Source organism: Harpia harpyja, chromosome 8 (genome assembly GCF_026419915.1).
Source record: "Harpia harpyja isolate bHarHar1 chromosome 8, bHarHar1 primary haplotype, whole genome shotgun sequence".
NCBI classification, from domain to species: Eukaryota; Metazoa; Chordata; class Aves; order Accipitriformes; family Accipitridae; genus Harpia; species Harpia harpyja.
In genome coordinates, this window is record NC_068947.1 from 35,298,867 (window position 1) to 35,316,366 (window position 17,500).

Here is a 17,500-nt window from a genome sequence, read left to right on the forward strand (position 1 = left end):
GTTTTGATAATCGAAAACTTTTAAAATAAAGTGATTTTTTTAGATGACATATGGAAGATTTTAATTTTTTTTTTTTTCCATAGTGGAGTACTCATTGAAATTATTGAATTCATGGTATTTTGGTTGAATTAAGTCTGAGTTTGTCCTGGATTTATTTTTTTATTATTATTTTTTTTCTCTCCTGGTGGATACAGCAAATCTTTCTCCAGGTCCAACCTTTAACAACATATTCTAACATGTGTAGCTCATTCCTATCTGAATAGAATTTGTTCTTATTCTAAAAACCTGTAGCTTTAGGTAATGTCTTTAATAATACAGAACACTTGAAAATATTTAATTTTCTATGTACATATATAATTGGCTAATGTGATAATTCTTGATTTGGATTCCCTATGTGATTTCTGAAAAGGAAAAGATTGCATGTTAGTTTTGATTTATAATGAGTTTTTTTCTCCATGCACAATAATTGCATAAAGTTAATATTTTTGATGCTTGTATATGGGTACAGCATCTACAGTAAAGTTATCTTGAACTAGATATACTAGATACATTGCTGTTGCTCTTTTGAAAAGAACTGTTTTAACTGATCTTAAGTGACGTGTATTTCTAAAATAGTGCTGTTGAGTTTATTATCATTGATTTGCTGTAGTAGCACAGCTTGCTCTCTAATTATTCTGGACTTCAGGCTTTGCTATTGCTTATACTGCTAACATTCTTGAACTTTACTTCAATCGAGCTTTTCTGTCGGAGGGGTCGGAATGTAAAATTACCACGTCTATGAACATCATATGCAATCTTCATGAAGAAAATGTAACTGTTAAGAGAATATTTCACTGGAGACTGATGACAAAGTTATAGTCTAAGAGTTCCTAATGATCTTCTGTGTCCATCTAGATCTTTTATTATTCACCAAACTCAAACCATAAAGAAATTATTAAAGTGACCTAGTAATTTTCTAAATTGAAATCTTTCCTGCACCATTAGGTGCTATGTGAAATGCAGATAAGGGTGTCCTGTCTCTATCTTTCTCATATGGTGCTTCTGTAACTTACCTTTCTTTTGAGACTAGGTTGCTCAGTTTTTCACTCAATTCAAGAAAGGAAAATGATACGCTATGCAGTGATATTGCTTAAAATGTCAACTGGTGATGCTAGCCTGGTGATCAGTACCATGTTCTGTTCCAGCTGAGATTACAAACCTTGGGAAGGTAGCACAAGTCATTGGTTCTGAGCAAATGGAGATAGATATAAATGCCTTGGGGAGATTGCAAACAGCATCCTGAGTCTGAGAGGGGTAGGGCAAGCTTCTGTAAAAATTACACATTTTTCTTAGAGAGCTTTGAGAAGTTCCATATCTAAGGTCTCTGATCACATGTGATGATGAGCATAGAGACTCAGAGAGAAGTAGACACTTAGAAATTAGCTCATCTCAAACCGTTAATATTTCTAACCCATAATTTGATGTTAATAATTGTTAGTTCTGATTATTCTATTTTTGCTATTTGTAATTTTAATGATTAATGACTTGTGAACTTTTTCTGGATTTTATCTTGGCCTGCATTTGTATATTGTATAAAGGAAAAAATATTCAATAACATATTTCTTATAGTATTCTATTAGTATTTTACTTACAGCAAATAAGGTTTTATTCCCCCTTTGTTTTCAGTATTCTTCCAACCAAAAACCAGATCAAACTGACAAAAATTTGAAATTTCTCTGAACAAAATTTAAAAATCTTCATAACATCTTTCCTCAGCATAGGTTCAGTCTAAATTTGTGGTGGGACCCAAAGTGTCTTTAGTCCCTCCTCCAGAAGGAAAACCTTTAAGCTGCAATCACAAACTATTTTTTCTAGCTCTTACTGCTTGAATTCTTGACACAATATAACAAAATTCTCTTTACTTTGTAATTAAAGTAAAATTTTTTTTGCTAAATCATATCATAACCTTTCTGCATTGGATCTTCCTGTCTTGCTATGTCTTCCTGTGAATCACTTTGGCTTTGTCTCAAGGATTCAGAACTACTTTGACAGCTTTCAAGAAAGCTTATTGCATCGATCTTTCTGTATAATTCCCATGGAAAGGGGAAGAGACAGCAAAAACCAGCCAGGAGGATAATAAAGGTATATCTCAAAACGATTCTCAAGTTGCAGGCAGAAAACAAAACAAAACAAAACACGAAAACCCATTGCTAGCAAGTATGACTTTGGATCTACCAAAGTTGATAAAGTTGGTTGGAATGGCCAGTGCCATATGGGGATCTCCCACAACACCCTGATTTCTTTCAGAAGGCTGTGGTTCCCTCACTAGCACTAAGAAAGCTCTAACCCCTTTTGAAGAAACTTACCTGGCAGGTGCCTGTGAACAGGTGTCCAGATACCTGCTACGACAGATGGAGTTCATGTCATGCTGTAAGGTGATGTGTCATTTGTCAGAAGAGTGGTTCAAACAATTTTCAGTCAGGATTACTTTTCTTTTGTTAGAAGGCCTGAAGACAGAAGAATTAAAGTTTTCATTTCTTTTTTCTTTGTCATCTTGATACTCAGACATGCATTTCCTTTACTTTTCCTTCACTGGTATCCACACAGTTTGTTTACTCCCCAGATACTCACTTCAAGAAAAAAATTGCTTTTGCGTGGTAACCTCATGCCTGAGGAGGGTATATCTTTCAGCTGAAACTACCCATATTAATCCTCATGGCAAGTGAAGAAAAAAACGAACCAAAGGAGAGGAGGAAGGACAGAAAAAAAGTTTTGACAGGGTAAAACTGTAGGAGTGGGTAAAGTGTTTTATTCTTTAGATATCGCTGTGGGTCATTGCACTAGTGGATTTGTTTTTCCCTCTGTGGTTTCTGTGTTTTATATTTTCTGCAGGTTTCCTAATCCTTGATTGCTAGGAGGCAGGGAGGAGTTGAAGGAGGCTGACATGTTGAAGTGCTAGTTTGCTGCTTGATTGAGGAGAGCTCTGGATGGCTTTCATCATTCACAAGCAGGAACTAAAATCTCTTTGCACTGCTTTGTATATCATTCTGTTTAAAATAAATTAGCAGATATGACCAAGCATTCTTTATAACAAATACTGCGATATTCCATTGGTGAACTGTCCTGTTTGGTGGCTTAGTAGTTAAGGTACCAAATGTGTGCCTGCCTGAAGGGAAACCGGATAATTTTAATAAAATTAAGTCTTGACTATATTGCATGTGTCCCACCATTCATAGCCGTGTGTTATACAAAGCCAAAGAGTCATGGGGGCAGTTCAACTACATGTATAGGACTCTTGAGCAAAAAAAGACAGAGCATAGAAGATTGACAGCTAGAAAGATAGGGCCTTGTTTTCTCAGGTAATGTATTATGGTGATAAAAATGTGAGAATTAAGTGTATTAGTCAAAGACAGTGCAAAGAAGTGCAATAAGCTATGTTTTAGGTTGCAAAGATGCCATTAACTTGCTCAAGGTGATTTTCAATGCAATACAGCTATCCCACTGTGATAAAGTATTTCAGATTAGTGTTGGACCCCTTTGAGTTTATTTTGAAATAATGTAATTTAAAATAAACAACATTCTATGTTATCTCTTTTTACTAACCTTAAAATTATTGCAGTGAGTTTTGAGTTGTTTAAGCAATTTCAGTGATTTGTCCTGAATTTCTCAGAGAAATGAAAGTAGCAACCATAATAAAATAGAGATCAGCAATCTGTTTAGCTCCATTTAGTTTCAACACTTGTATCCTTAATAGGGAAATTTTTGACATTTTTTGCACAGAAAGAGTGAAGTGTCATTCTGAGAAAGCTGTCATCTTTGCTGAAGGCTGCTGGTGTCTGAATTTGTATTGTACATTAGCTTTTCCTTATAGGTTTTCAAGGGCCAGCTGCTGGTACTTTATTTCATTTAATTTTGAATACTCCTATTTTATGGCTTGGACAAACAGGGAAATATGACTTGTCTATTTACTTAAAAAGAATAAAAATGAACATCACAGCCTTAATGTGATTTTTAAGCAGTGGCAATGGGCCTAGAACACCGTATTAATAATGATAGAATGCTGCGCTTCTGGGGCAAATCGTGCTGGCTTTATTCATACAAGATGTTTGGTGGCTTTTGTGGTAACGTTTTGTCTTGAATGCAGTGAAATTGGCACTTCAGGTATAAGGACAACTGCTTTTTTAAATACAATTTTAAGAGATTTTGTTTTCTTCTGTGTTTTTGATTGGTTTGGTTTTTTAGTAGAGGATTAAAATGGGACTCAGAAGATCTGTTCTGAACTCCCCTGTCAGGCTTAGAAGTATGTAAAATATAAGACATTCCGCTTAATTCTTCTGTGTTCATTTCCCCAGCTGTGAAATGGGAATAATGCTACCTCCTTTTCCCTAACATTTGGTCTGTACTGTCTAAATAATGGTCTTACAAAACCTCAAGGCAGAAATCCATTCTTTACTGCATATATATTTGTTAATGTAAAGTTGTGAACAAAATCAAGACATGTGTAGATAGCTTTTTATTAGTAAAGCTACTTCATTTGAGGCTGCAGTCTCAAACAGTACTCTAAAACTTTACCTTTTTATTTAAAATACTGAATTACAAAATTCTTTTTCTTAGCCTATTGCATACTCTGCAAATTTTACTTAATTTCTTTCAGGCAAGTTGCATAAGCTTCAGTGATTTACTCAGTGCAGTATTTGTAACTACTTTAATTAGAAAGATGGGCTTTTATACAAGATAGAATGACTTGCTTAAAATAATAGGCTTTATTAGTATTACTACTATTAAATGGGAAAGGACTTTTTTTTAACTATTGACAAAACTTACAGTAACTTTGGGAAAAAATAGGTCTTACAGTATAGTTTTGGAGTAATCTGAAGTACGTATTGAACATGGAAGATTAATCTTTCTGTTGAATACTTGTTTTGATTTGTCCTTAGAGGTACATCTTGCAGTAATAACCATTAATAAAGTAAAACTTAGAGCACTTGAAAACAGATTCTTCAGTATTCAAGAATTTGCCTACTTGAGAATTTGGATAAACTTGACCTGACGATTAGATATTGAAGGTTATCTTAGTACAAGGAAAATCTAATCTTATCAAATTTATCCTTTTATGTTCTCTGTGTATCACCTGTTTTTAGCACAATTAGAAATTAAGAAATAATGCAGTACAACCTATTTGTTTTCTACAGTACAAATGTTGCAATTCGTATAATCTGCCCCACCAAAATTGAACAGCAATAGGTAAATGTATTGTGAGATACTACATTCTGTCAACTTTTATTCTTCTACTTCACTGAGAGCAAGAGTGGTGAGCTTTTGAAATGGCTAGACTGGTGACAAACAATGAGTCTGATGGACAATGAAATTGGAGCGTGTCCCAGCATCTCAGAGCCTTCATTGCAAACTTCTCTTTCTGTTTCAAGGGAGCTGTAGCTAGAGTGCATTTGCTGATCACAAATTCAGTGGAGTGGTGTGGGGAGCAAAATGATCCCTAAAGTAAGCACTGAGGTCTTCAAAAGTCAAACCCTATATTTTGAAAGTTATCAGCCACTAGTGCAATACTTAAATGTTCATGCTAGATGCTTTCCTGTGAAATGCTTGATTCAGGTTTCCTGTGCTCCCTGTGTGCAACTCCACCAACTATGTGTGCAACAGACTAGTCTCCAGGTGACAAAGCCGTATTTGTGGCAACATCTGTGCTGTGGAAAAAGGTCATGTTTTTCCAGCCAGGAAAAAAGAAGAAAACAAAAAATGCCTTTTTTTGTGTGTTTACTGCTACTCCTTGAATTTTAGCAAGTACTCATGAGCATTATAAAATGCATAGACCCAGTGCCCACTAAATCCCAAATTCTGTTCTGTGCAAGGGGAGATGTTCAAGAGGAAGGGTGGGGGCTGCCTCTGCTCAGCATGCTCTGCTTGTTAGAGTCACCATGGAAGGTGGTAGAGGTGGGTTTTCTCTAAATATCACTCCCCGGCCACCTGACCCAGGGCCCCACAGCACTGCATGAGAGCTGGCCTGAGGCTGGTCAGTCACACCTGGCTAGGGGGAGAGAATTCGCAGAGCCAGTCACTGCTTTCAGCCCTGAGAACTTGTCCTCCTTTACCACATCCTTCCTATCGCATTAAGGCGCTTCCTTCCCATTGCTTCTTTCTTTTCACCTGCCTGAGAGCCACAGCTTCCTGTTTTCTGACAGCTCACACACCTGTCCTGAGCCCAACCTGGCTTTACTGGTGGAAAATCAGCATTTCACACACCTGTAGTCTTTGTGAGTCCTGCTGTTGCTCTGGTGCACAAAATAAATGAGATATTCAATAGAGGAGTTGTTTGAAGGCAGTTAAGGGCAGTTAACTTTTTCTTCATATTTCAATGTCAAATGAGATGGCATAATCAGAAATAACTTGCTACTACACCTTGTTTTTTCATATTCATCACATTTTTTATTTTGTCATAAGCAATTCTGGTCAGAACATGTGTTGTAAAGTGTGCCATGGTGTGATATCAGGTCCTCATTTTAAAGGATGAACTTTTCAGTGATTTGGGATGACACCATGCTGCCAATACTAAGTACTAATATTGATATGGGCTTGGTTCTTTTGAGTGATATTCTTAACTTTCTAAGGATAGAATTTGGGCCAGGGATGTGCAGGTACCAATGTTTTGCTTGACTCTTTGAAAGCAGAAGGAGACATTGTCTTTTTTGCTGTAATTTTGTAATACTTCACCCTCCTTCATTTGCTACTGAAACCTATTGCTTTTTTATAGGAAAATAGGAACCGCCCCCCCCCCCCCCCCCAACTATCAAACTTTCTATAAGAAGAGAGAACTATTGTTCTTTCCAGTTCCTAACTTAGGAAAAAAGAGCCATGACATCAAAATTCTAGTATCTCTTAACACTTGTTTTTTTTTCCTCTGTCCTGACTGTGCAACCAAACTATGTTTAATCAAACTTTAATGAGCTGTCCCACATCTTCTAACATTTAATATCATCTACAGGCCCATGAAATGTCTTAGAATCATGGGACTATGTGAATTTATTTTCTTTTCTTTCTAAGCTGCCTAGCCATTTTAGCCCAGCTGTATGTCTTGCATTATGAAGTCATCCACCGGAAGTCTCTAATGGTTTTAATTAGGGATCTAGATCCACATGGAGCTTTTGTTAAAAGGGTTTGGATATTTTTTAATGACATCTGATTTGCTAGCAAAAATGTCAAGCACATAATTGCCATTTCAGAGTTTCATAAATCTGAATCAATTAGTAAAAAGAACCCCTTGACCTCATGTCCGTGAGCCTTCATGATCATTCAGTCTAAGTGCTAAGGAGCTATTGGCACATGATATTCAAGCCGACTGATCCTTTTGTTCAATCCCTTTTTCTCGGAGCAAGGCTAAATGCAGCTCCCTTTGAATTTAAAACCTTGCTAAATTATTTAGTACTACATACCACAGACTGATTAAATTTTGCACGGAGTAGTGAGATTGTTTCCCAGGTAAGTCATCACTCAGTTCAGTTTACCACTTAAAATTTCTTTCATTCTCAGTCAAAATACAGCAAGGGCCATCCATCATTATCACTTTGTCCTTTAATTTTTCTGTCAGCCTTTGTCAAGCTTGAAACAAAAGCCTTTACATTTTTATCAACTGCAGCTATTGTCTGAATTGTGCTCAGTCATTTCAGAATATCGGTTGTGTTTTTACCAAACAAGTCAAATATTTTCAATAGGTCAGATCTATCTTTCACATAAGCCTGCTAAACCAAACAGAACCATTTCTCATTTCTTTGGAAATGGAGAGTAAAAATGCTTAGGGCCAAATCGACAGTGAGAGTAAATTGTCCAGGCTCCCTGCACTTAAATGGATGAATGTCTTCTGCCTTAGTAAGAAGAATGCAGCATCAGTTCAAGGAAGAAGGAGAGGTGAACAGGAAATTTTGATCAAGCAGAGCCTGGCAGTGTTTTGAGCCGATCTTGTACAACACTATTCTGCCACTCATAAACAGACAACATCTGTGCCTCTGCTAAAGAGCAGCCTCCAGACCAAGCCAAGCGTTGCAAGCTCTTCCTTTTTCCACTGTCCGCTCGCAATCAGCCATCAGATTACCTCCTGTCTGCCTTCACCTTGCCAGTGCTTGTCTAGCTTGATGGCATGCTAACAGACAGTAGTGGCCATGAAGAACACCTTTCTAAAACCTTCCCCATACTTCTCTCTGTATCCACTGAACTGTGACATTACATCAGGTCCTCACTGAAAAGAGAGTTCTTAGCTGAGCATTTGCTGCTTAGCTCAAACCACTCTGTGCCACTAGACAGAGATTAGGAGCCCGTGTGTTTCACTGAAAATCCGGTTCAGGTCTTACCTGTATAACCTGTGAGAATATAAGTGAAAAAGAGTTGGGACTGCAGACAGTAACTCCCCTTGGCATGAAGCCTAACCCCTTTTCTATTTCCAACAACTTTTATGCAGACAATTAGTTCTCTGTGAATTGTTTGTATTTCAGAGGTAGCAAGGTGATGAAGTGAATACCAGCTTAAATACATTATTGAATTTTTGACTGAGTATCTGTCTGTCAACAAACATTCATTTTAGGAGTGAGGTTTCAAAATTAATGGTGACAATTATTGCTTGACTTCTAGATCTCTGAGCATGGCTTTTCTATCTTCTCTGGTTCCCCATCTGCAAAATATAGCTATTTTCTGCTTCACAGGAGGCTAAGGATTAATACTTTAGTATTACTGAAATAGCGATCTGGTGCATTGATTTGGGTATGGCTACCTGAATTAAAAAGTTCTACTCTGCAAGGTCTCTTGGTCATAATCATCTGCAGTATTTAGTGGCATGAGAGTCATAAACAAAAAATCGGTTTCAGCTGAACGTTGTGTACAACTACATTCAGAAATTGCAAGGCCAGAAAATGGAATTAAGTTTCACTCCAACACAGGTTTCCTGGGCAGAAATCTGCATATCCATTCTGTTAAGATCCTTCTTGACAGAGAGCTCAAGAGGACAAATCGACATAGTCCATTTGATAGCATGTTTCTGAGCAGCTGCCAACAGGGAGCTCTGGATAACATAACATGTGCCTTGCCAGTGGTGTAAGATAGGTGTGCCCTGCAGTAAAAAAAATGACCCAAAAGTCACAGGACTAGAAACAGGTCAAATCGTAATTCCCTTTTCTGGCATGCAAATGAAATAGCACCACCATTTTTACAATACAGTGATTCATATGCCTTAGACACAAGCCTGTGCTGTTGAGTAGCAGTTTATACTTGTAGTCTGTCTGATTTTGGCAACTACCAAACACACTTACCTCCTACACCTACAATACATGATGAAAGAATGAGGGGCAGTGCACATTACTTCTCTTTTTTCTGAAGTGCATATTCTGCATTCTCTTATGCAAAAGCATTTTCAAGGCAAAGACAACTAAAGTTTTCATGAGAATCCATAAATCCAGAACTGATAAGGAGCCTTTCTATCAGACTCAGTAGGACTGGGGGCCCTGTACACATAAGTCTTTTGAATGTGAGGCTCGGGTACTTTTCAGAATGCTAATCTATGCCTGGATTTGGTCTGTCCAAGTTAGGGTTTAAGGATGGGATATCGTCCAAGAGTTCCAAAATGTGTTGTCAGGAGAGCTGTGAGCTATTCTGTTATTTTACACATACATTACTGTTGTACACTCTTATGTCATTAAAGAAGCAATTCTACTGGGCAGAGCCTCAAACCTAAGCGGGTCTGAACCAGTCATTTCTAGAGTCCAGAACAGACTTACATTTCATTGCTTGGGCAATGCCATGTTCTTCAGGCTGCTGATTCCTGGTTGCTATCTTGTACTGGAGTCTTTGAGAGCAAGTAATTGTAATGCTGTGAGCAAAGCAGACCAACTGCAGTCATTTGCATGGTGAATTTCACCTTACTCTGCTATAGAAAGAAACAAAGCCAATGCTATTGCTCGTATTTACGTTTCTTTTGAGAACATATGTTTTTCTCTGAGGCTTCTGACAAGATGCCATTTTGATGTTTGGCATCAGTGTTTGTGACTTTGATTGGGAGACTAATTTCTGCACAAATTTTCATTATTCTTGATCTGACTAGAAAAGATGAATCTATCACATCTGTATTAAAACACTGATATATCCCAGTTCTTGTTAACTGGTCTGTTTCGTAGGTAGCCTTTTTTTTAAAATAAGAAATCTTGTTGGAAATACTTCAATCAGAAAAGAAACCAGAAAGCAATGAACTTCTAAATTCACCAGTGACTCGTTTAAGCTATTATGTGGTAGACATAGGTAAACAGTGTGTTCGCAGAATGGAAAGCACTGTCATAAAACCATAACTGTATTTGCCATTGCAGTCTTAAGTAAATGGCATATTTAAGAAAGGTAATTAATGGAACCATAAGTCACACTAATTAGATTTTACGTACAAGACTGATTTGTAAAGCTTTCCTAATAAACAAGGCTTTGCTCTCCTTATGAAGTAGGTGGGTTTTTTCTATTTGATTTCATTTTTAGCACATACTTATCAGGGGAGGAGTTTCCCTTTATGAGAAGCAATTGCATATATCAGTACATGTGACATGTATCTTTTTAACATGTTAATTTATTTCTAATGCTTGTTATACGCAATTCTGTTTAATTATTGTGGTACTCACACTACAGGTAATGTTACCATTTTTCCTGGTGATTAATGTGGCTACATTGTGGGGTTTTTTTAAAAGCCTGTTTTAATTTTTCTGGCTTGGGAATGTTTTGTACTGAGAAACAGGTTAAATATCAGTGTACAACAGATGAAAGAGGGATCTCATGCCATTTTCTGATGGCTTGAAAAGTGGAAAATCCCACAAGTATAGATTCCAGAGAGAATAGTGCTGGTGTTTATCAAAACCAAAGGAATACAGAAAATTGTAGGTTACTCATAGATGTTAACTGACAAGGAGACTTTTAAACTGGCAAAATAATCTGTCATCCAGTATGAAAATAAGGTATGCATGCTAATGTGAAGTCTTAAGAGAGTAATTATACAATGCTGAACTCAAGGACCCTGTGTCTGAAATGTGTTCTGTAGGGCCCAATACTGTAAAGCTCTGAACTACTTCAGCTTCCATTGATTTCAGTCAGAATTGATGGCACTCAGAGACCAATTGCATTTCTTTCCACAGCAAGGGAAGACAGATTGTGGGTCAGATTTTTACTCTTTTATTGCATTGAATAGCACCTTTCAGAAATATTTTCACTGAAATCGGTGTGGAATGGGTTACTCACCATCAACTGCTGAGAAACTAGTCCTTTCCTTTTAAACCTGCAGTATAAATAATCTGAAAAATGTCAGATGCTTTTTATGTCCTCACAGAAGTGCTTTTCTCTAGTTCTCTTCAGGGCTTTTGTTTATTTGTTCTTTAAAACCTGCAATCACCTTATAAGCAAAGCAATACTGGTCTTTATTGCTTTTGGCAGTGTAATCAAAGTATTTTCTATCTGTACATCTGGTTATGTTCTGCTCTGTACTGGAGCATTTTGCAACAGACTTTGTTGGTTCCTCTGCAATGAAGCAGCTGCACACCTAAGCCTGGCATACCTGCACTTACTTGATCAAAAGCTGAAGGGTTTTGTAGGATGTTGTCATCAGGGCTATGCATTTTTTCTGACTTGTATACACAGATTTTTAAATTTAATTAATTTAATTAATTTTATTTTATTTTATTTTAATTTAGCATTTCTGATTTTTAGTTCTAAGCTGGTTTAGAGAAATACTGATGTATTAACAATAAATTTTAAGTGTTAAGGATGACTGAAAGATGACTGTGCCTGCTAATTAGGGTAAAAATTTTGAAATTTACTCTGCTCTGGATCTTAGCAGACAACTGTGTCTTAAACAAATGTGTGGGAAGAAGAAAAGCAATCCGGAAAAAGCAGCTCTTATAGTTAGTAGCATTTTCTCCCCTTTTTCCTTCCATTGAGTCTGTCTGAAAGTGGGTGTTTTAACATACAGCCATTTCTCGTTAACATGTGTGTGTTTATTTTAGCATGATGATGTTGTTTTTTTCATCTCCCACTCTGACACAGCATGTTTCATCTGTATATGGTTTCTACTATATGAGACATTTAAAATGGCTCAGTGAAGAAATGGATTCTTGTCACTTAAACAGTCACTCTCCAGATCCATGGAAACTTGGTCATTTTAATAGTGTTTTAAATTCCGTATGCTCGAAGATTGACTATAAAAATTGAGAGTGATATAATGTCAAGAATTTAAAGGTACTCTGTTGTACCGGTAATAATTTGTGTTAATCATGTTTTAATTTAGTCATTTTTGACATACCTGTATTTACAAATTAAACCACTGTTATGTTTCTCCTTTGTTTGCATGATATGATTTTATTTTATATTTTTTTTTCCACTCACCAGATGTTTTCAACACTTTGCTTCCCACTACTGTCATCCCCTCCCTTACCACTGCAACAGTCACAACCACTGTAGCCTTAACAACCAGCACAACCACATCGGCAACAGCCATCAGCACCAGAGGTACAGTATGCTTCTTTGTTATGGCCTGAAAAACACATTATAAATAGGAAATTATAGGTTTGATTTTTAAGAAGGATAGAAATTGCTAAAGAGAGGGTTCAAACACTTTAGTTCAATATATATATTTAATGGAATGATCCACAGGATGGTGCGTAGTTAAGAAAGATTTCCTATGACCTTGAATATTTTCGTTGCTCTAGCAGTGTGTATGTGAACTTTGACAGGATGCTTAAATTATTGGGATACATTTGCATTTAATTTTTTTTTAAGGTTAGTAAATTAACTTTAATGTAAAATGCAAGCAAGCTATTTTTAAACAAACATGACCTTTTAAGACTGGTTATTTTGGGTGCTAATGTTTAAAACAAAGTAGGTGTCTCGGCACTGGAATTACTGTTGATGCAATCTTGCTTGATAACAAAGAGGCATCACACTACATCGCCCTTGTTAGTCTTTTACAATTTAAGGTATTTCTAACTTAGGGATGTCTTTATCTTACCAGTACTAGAGTAAATGAGCTGAAATTTCTCTCTCCCCTCCGCATCCCACATCCTGTTGGGTTTTTGTGTGTTGTAGCTTTTTAAATGTTTCCAGTAATGCTTTGCTTTGTTATGAGCAAAATATAAAGCTGAATTTTACTGTTGTATTCAGTGACTGATCAGATAACTGTTCAATAATGAAGATGTGTGTGCAAGGTTTTGCAGATTATCATCTTCTGGGTAGCTAGTAATCTCTCACAGTGAGTGAAATGGTGGAAGGTTCCTATGTGGTCTATTGGCGGCTTTCATTGTGCAAGGAGAGAGGAAATAATATTCACTTACCACACTGCAAGTATTCACATGACGAGGTATAATTATCCCAGGAAACTTAAGACAGGGTTATGAAATCTTTCCTTTCTGGAAGCATTGTTACGAGTCAGTTGTAGTGACCTGTCTAACTTGCAAGTAAGTATAAGCTGAGCTAAATGCAAATCCATTGTATAAAGATTGTGATAGTATCAGATTACTCAACTTCTTCCTCCATAGGGCATTGGTATTTCAATATCGTGGCCTTCATGTAATAAACTGACAGCAAACCTGAAAGTACATTTTTAAGCTTTAATATTATTTATAGTGTGAAAAAAAATTTGTTGTTTTAGTGAAAAAGAGAAAGAGTATTATAGTAGTCCTTTCCCCTCAGAAAAAAATGATAGACCATGGAAAACAGCCCAGTGCACTCAGGGTCTGAGTAGTTGCAAGAGGAACATTTCCTGAAAAGGAACAGGTTGACAAGAATGATCATGTCTTTATGAAAGAGTGGTTTGAGTCAAGCAGCAGAAGCTTCCCAGCTTTCTGAGGGCTCGGCTACTGGAAGGACAAAGTGCTTAGTGTGCCATGTTGGTGTTTGCTGTCCTTAATAAATTGTTTTCTTCTTCTTGTTATGTGGTCATAACTAAATTATGTTGCTGTTGTGGTTGTCTGTTTAGTGTACCAATGTTATTAAGGCATTGTGTTACCTTCTAAGTGCGGTTTAGGACCTCATTTTCCTTTACTCTGAAGTGTTAATTTTCATAATTTGTGTGCCCAGCATCAAGAAAAAGATCCAGAAAAGGAGAACTCTCTTCTAAGCTTCAGGTCTAACATGTATGAGAATGCATGCAATTTGATGCTACAGTAACAAAGAGATACTGCTTTAAGAGAAAGTAAAAGAAGGAAATCTGGGTGAAAGTGGTCAGTCACTAAAACATGAGCACTCGCTTTTCCCAGAAAAATAAGTGAATGCAGCAAAATGGCTGAGAAGATGAGACCACTTCAACCTCAAGGAACTGGTAGATATGGTCTCTTGGGCAGATAATCTAAGAGACAAAGGAGTGTGGGAAGACTGTTTCTTGAACAGCTTATATTGAAAGGAAAAAGACAGCCTATACCAATGCAGAGGAAAAACAGGACACGTAATAAACTAATGAAGTTGTCTATCTAACAATCTAAGAAATCAAAAACCACAAAAATGTGAAAACAAGATAAGATGACTATAAGCTTAAGTCATAGAGTGTATCACTATGGAAGAAACAGGAAACCAGACATAAAAATCAGAAACAACCAGATGCAAAAGTAATTGCAACTAGCAAGGTGTGAGAAATTTAACAAAACGAAACAGTTTAGAAATATATTAGATGAAAGACAAAAATAAAGAAATGTAGTGATCCTATTCATGAATGATTAGGGCAAGGCTGAAGTAATTGGTGTTTTATCCAGCAATAGATGACAACTGGAGTGGTGTTTCTAATAGGGGTGCCACACTGAAAGATGACCACAAATAGAGACAGATCAAAGAATAAGGACAGTAAGTTTAAAGATATGCTCTGCAAGGAAGCTGAAGGCACCAATTTGTTGGTTTTGCGTTCAAAAAAGAAAAGGCGGTATGACTCTGATGAAGACTTATTTTCCAAGTTCAATGGGGAAAACAAATCCACTGAATCAGTGGCAAAGGCATTTAGTGGGGAAACTTTCTAAATGCACAGGAGGCAGAAACGCAGTGTAGCTGTTGAAGTTCTACAACTTCCTTCATCTTTGCTTTCTGTAAAAATGCTTGATTACCATGGCAGAGGGAAATGGACAAGATGCTCTCCTTAAGTCTCTTTCTCTCCTATCTTTCTTGGACCTATAAACAAAAAATGTTCACAAACTTACAGTGAATGTTGTGTAGGCAGAGTTCTGCCATCCTGAAATACTAAACTGAACCTTATCTAGATTGTCAGAGCACCTACACACCAGAGGTACAAATGGAGTAAGAGACATTTTGCAGAGGATCAGATTTTCAGTAGTACCTGTCTCTGGCTGAGCAAAAAGTATCATATAAACATATTTTCTTTTGACACTTCTGCTTCTTATTCCAGTAAGATTTTTGACATGAAGGAGTATATAAGGACATAAAGTTGAGAAGCTATTCATGTATTTTCAACCTTCAAAACAATTTTTTTTTGTTGTTGTGTTTTAGCTTCCAGGTATGTTGGAAGCAGCATTTCTCTTTATCTTACTTTATCAGATGTTGTTGGATCATGCCTTAAAGAAACAGAAGTTTGCCCCAGCTCATAGGATAGTACATAGTAATTAATAATAGCTTTGAACTGGATTTATTGTTATTATTTTTTATTATTATTATTTTATTAATTATGACTTGATACTTATTAATCACCTCATGTAAATTTTACAAGACATTCCTCTATTCTGAATGACTTGTACATAGTCCTCCCCGAGGATATATTACTCCACATCCAGTCACAGGATATGTCTTTACAGGAATATGATACAGGATATAAAGAGCCCAGAGAGTCTGTAAATCTAAGGCATTTTACATTATGATGATTGTACCTCATCATTACCAAAAGCCTGAATTAATGGGAAAAAAAATTCTCCAAACCATCATCAGTTAATTCTAGAACTGTGTGACTCATCTCTGTCTTAATTTGCATGGCATTTAGTAAACAGCATGAAAAAAAGCTACTGATCCAGTTGGATGACAACATGATAATTCATAAACATCCTGTTTAGTCAAACTTTTCACTTTCTCACACAAACGTATGCTTGCTTTTGTGCTCAGTCCTTCAGGAATTAATTATTCTTTTACTGGTACATTACCTACTAACTCAAAAAATCTAAACACCGTTTGATGCCAGTGAAGAGTATTGTCCTTTATATATTTGTCAACAATATCTTAAAGCCTAATAACCATGATGAAGAATGTATGACAAAATGAGAATGAAATGTATGAGAAGAAACAATTCTAGAGGACTACAGAAAGAATAAGTATACACTGTATGAGTAGTTTCCTTTCTATCAGATTTATGTAATGTTATCTGTGAAAGCTGTGCACAGATCCATGCTAGTGTTCCCTTTTGTGACTAGGAAGAGGCACAAGAGGATTGAGGATTTGCCCCCAGTAGTGAAACAAGGGATGCCTGCCTTGGAGAAATTCTTTGTTAGCATAAAGTTAATTTAGATGGTTCTGTGCCAATCCTTCAAAGTCCCATAGGTGGAGGGGGAGTGTGATTAACAGTCTAGGAGAAGCCACCTCAAGTCAGAACAGCTCTGTGTTTCTGGATTCACAGAGGAGAAGAGCTTGCATACACAAATGTACATAAAACCCTTCCACAGGCTGGCATTATGTTAATCACCCCCACACACACCCTGCGATTTTTTAAATTTAAATCCTTTTCCTGTCAAGAAAAAAAAAGTCAAAGAGGTTATAAAACTTGGTAATTTTGACGTATTATTGAAGATTGAAATCTCACCACCACCTCCCAAGCAGGTACAAAATTAACATTGCAAGAACATCCCAAACTCAAAAGATAGATCCATGCAGTTTGATTGCACATATCAGGGTGATTCAGTCTCAGCTGAGTCACTTGTGTAATGACTGTGCCAGAATGTTCAAAGCTTTATATAGCAATGCCTAAAAACATCTCCAAAAGTCATTGCGTGTAGCAGAGATATGCTGCTCACAGGCAGCTGCACTATGAAGTTCAAGAGTTTAGTTAATAGTCAGGGTGACCACAAAGTCAATGAATGTACACATTTATATATAAATGAAATCCCTGCTTTATTGTAATCTGCTTTGTTTTTATTGTTTTTGGCTCTGGTATAAAAGACAGATTTCTTAAAGGAGACCTGTGAAGCTAAATTCAGAAGAAGAGTTTACAGTGGATTAAGGAAGGGTTTGAGAATGTGATAATTTTGAAAACTATTGTGAATTTAATTTAAGTGTGAATATTTCTATTTAATAGCATAAATTTCAACCATCTTAGCTAAAAAAAATACATTGCTTTATTTTTCTTCCATTTTTACCTGGGGGGGGCGGGGCAGAAAAAGACTAGAATACCTGTTTTGTTATAGGTAGTTTAAATGCAGAAACTACTTGGACACTACTTGTTTGTAGTCATCAGGTTTTTTTGTATCAAAAAAAATGTTAAGCATAATATAACTTGCTACTTTGAGATACAGACAGAGAAAGAAAC

At 36.5% G+C, this 17,500-nt stretch overlaps 1 protein-coding gene across 4 annotated transcripts in view; it reads left to right on the forward strand.

Moving 5' to 3' along the window:
* Positions 1 to 17,500, forward strand: part of CADM2 (cell adhesion molecule 2) — a 701,199-nt gene that overhangs the window by 636,775 nt on the left and 46,924 nt on the right. For 3 of the 4 annotated variants that reach the window (XM_052794467.1, XM_052794468.1, XM_052794470.1), the window contains one exon: positions 12,388 to 12,507. The exons of the other annotated variant lie outside the window; for it this stretch is intronic. In XM_052794467.1, the coding sequence (XP_052650427.1) occupies positions 12,388 to 12,507 (120 nt within the window). The remainder of the gene's footprint in view (positions 1 to 12,387; positions 12,508 to 17,500) is intronic. 4 annotated transcript variants of the gene reach the window in all.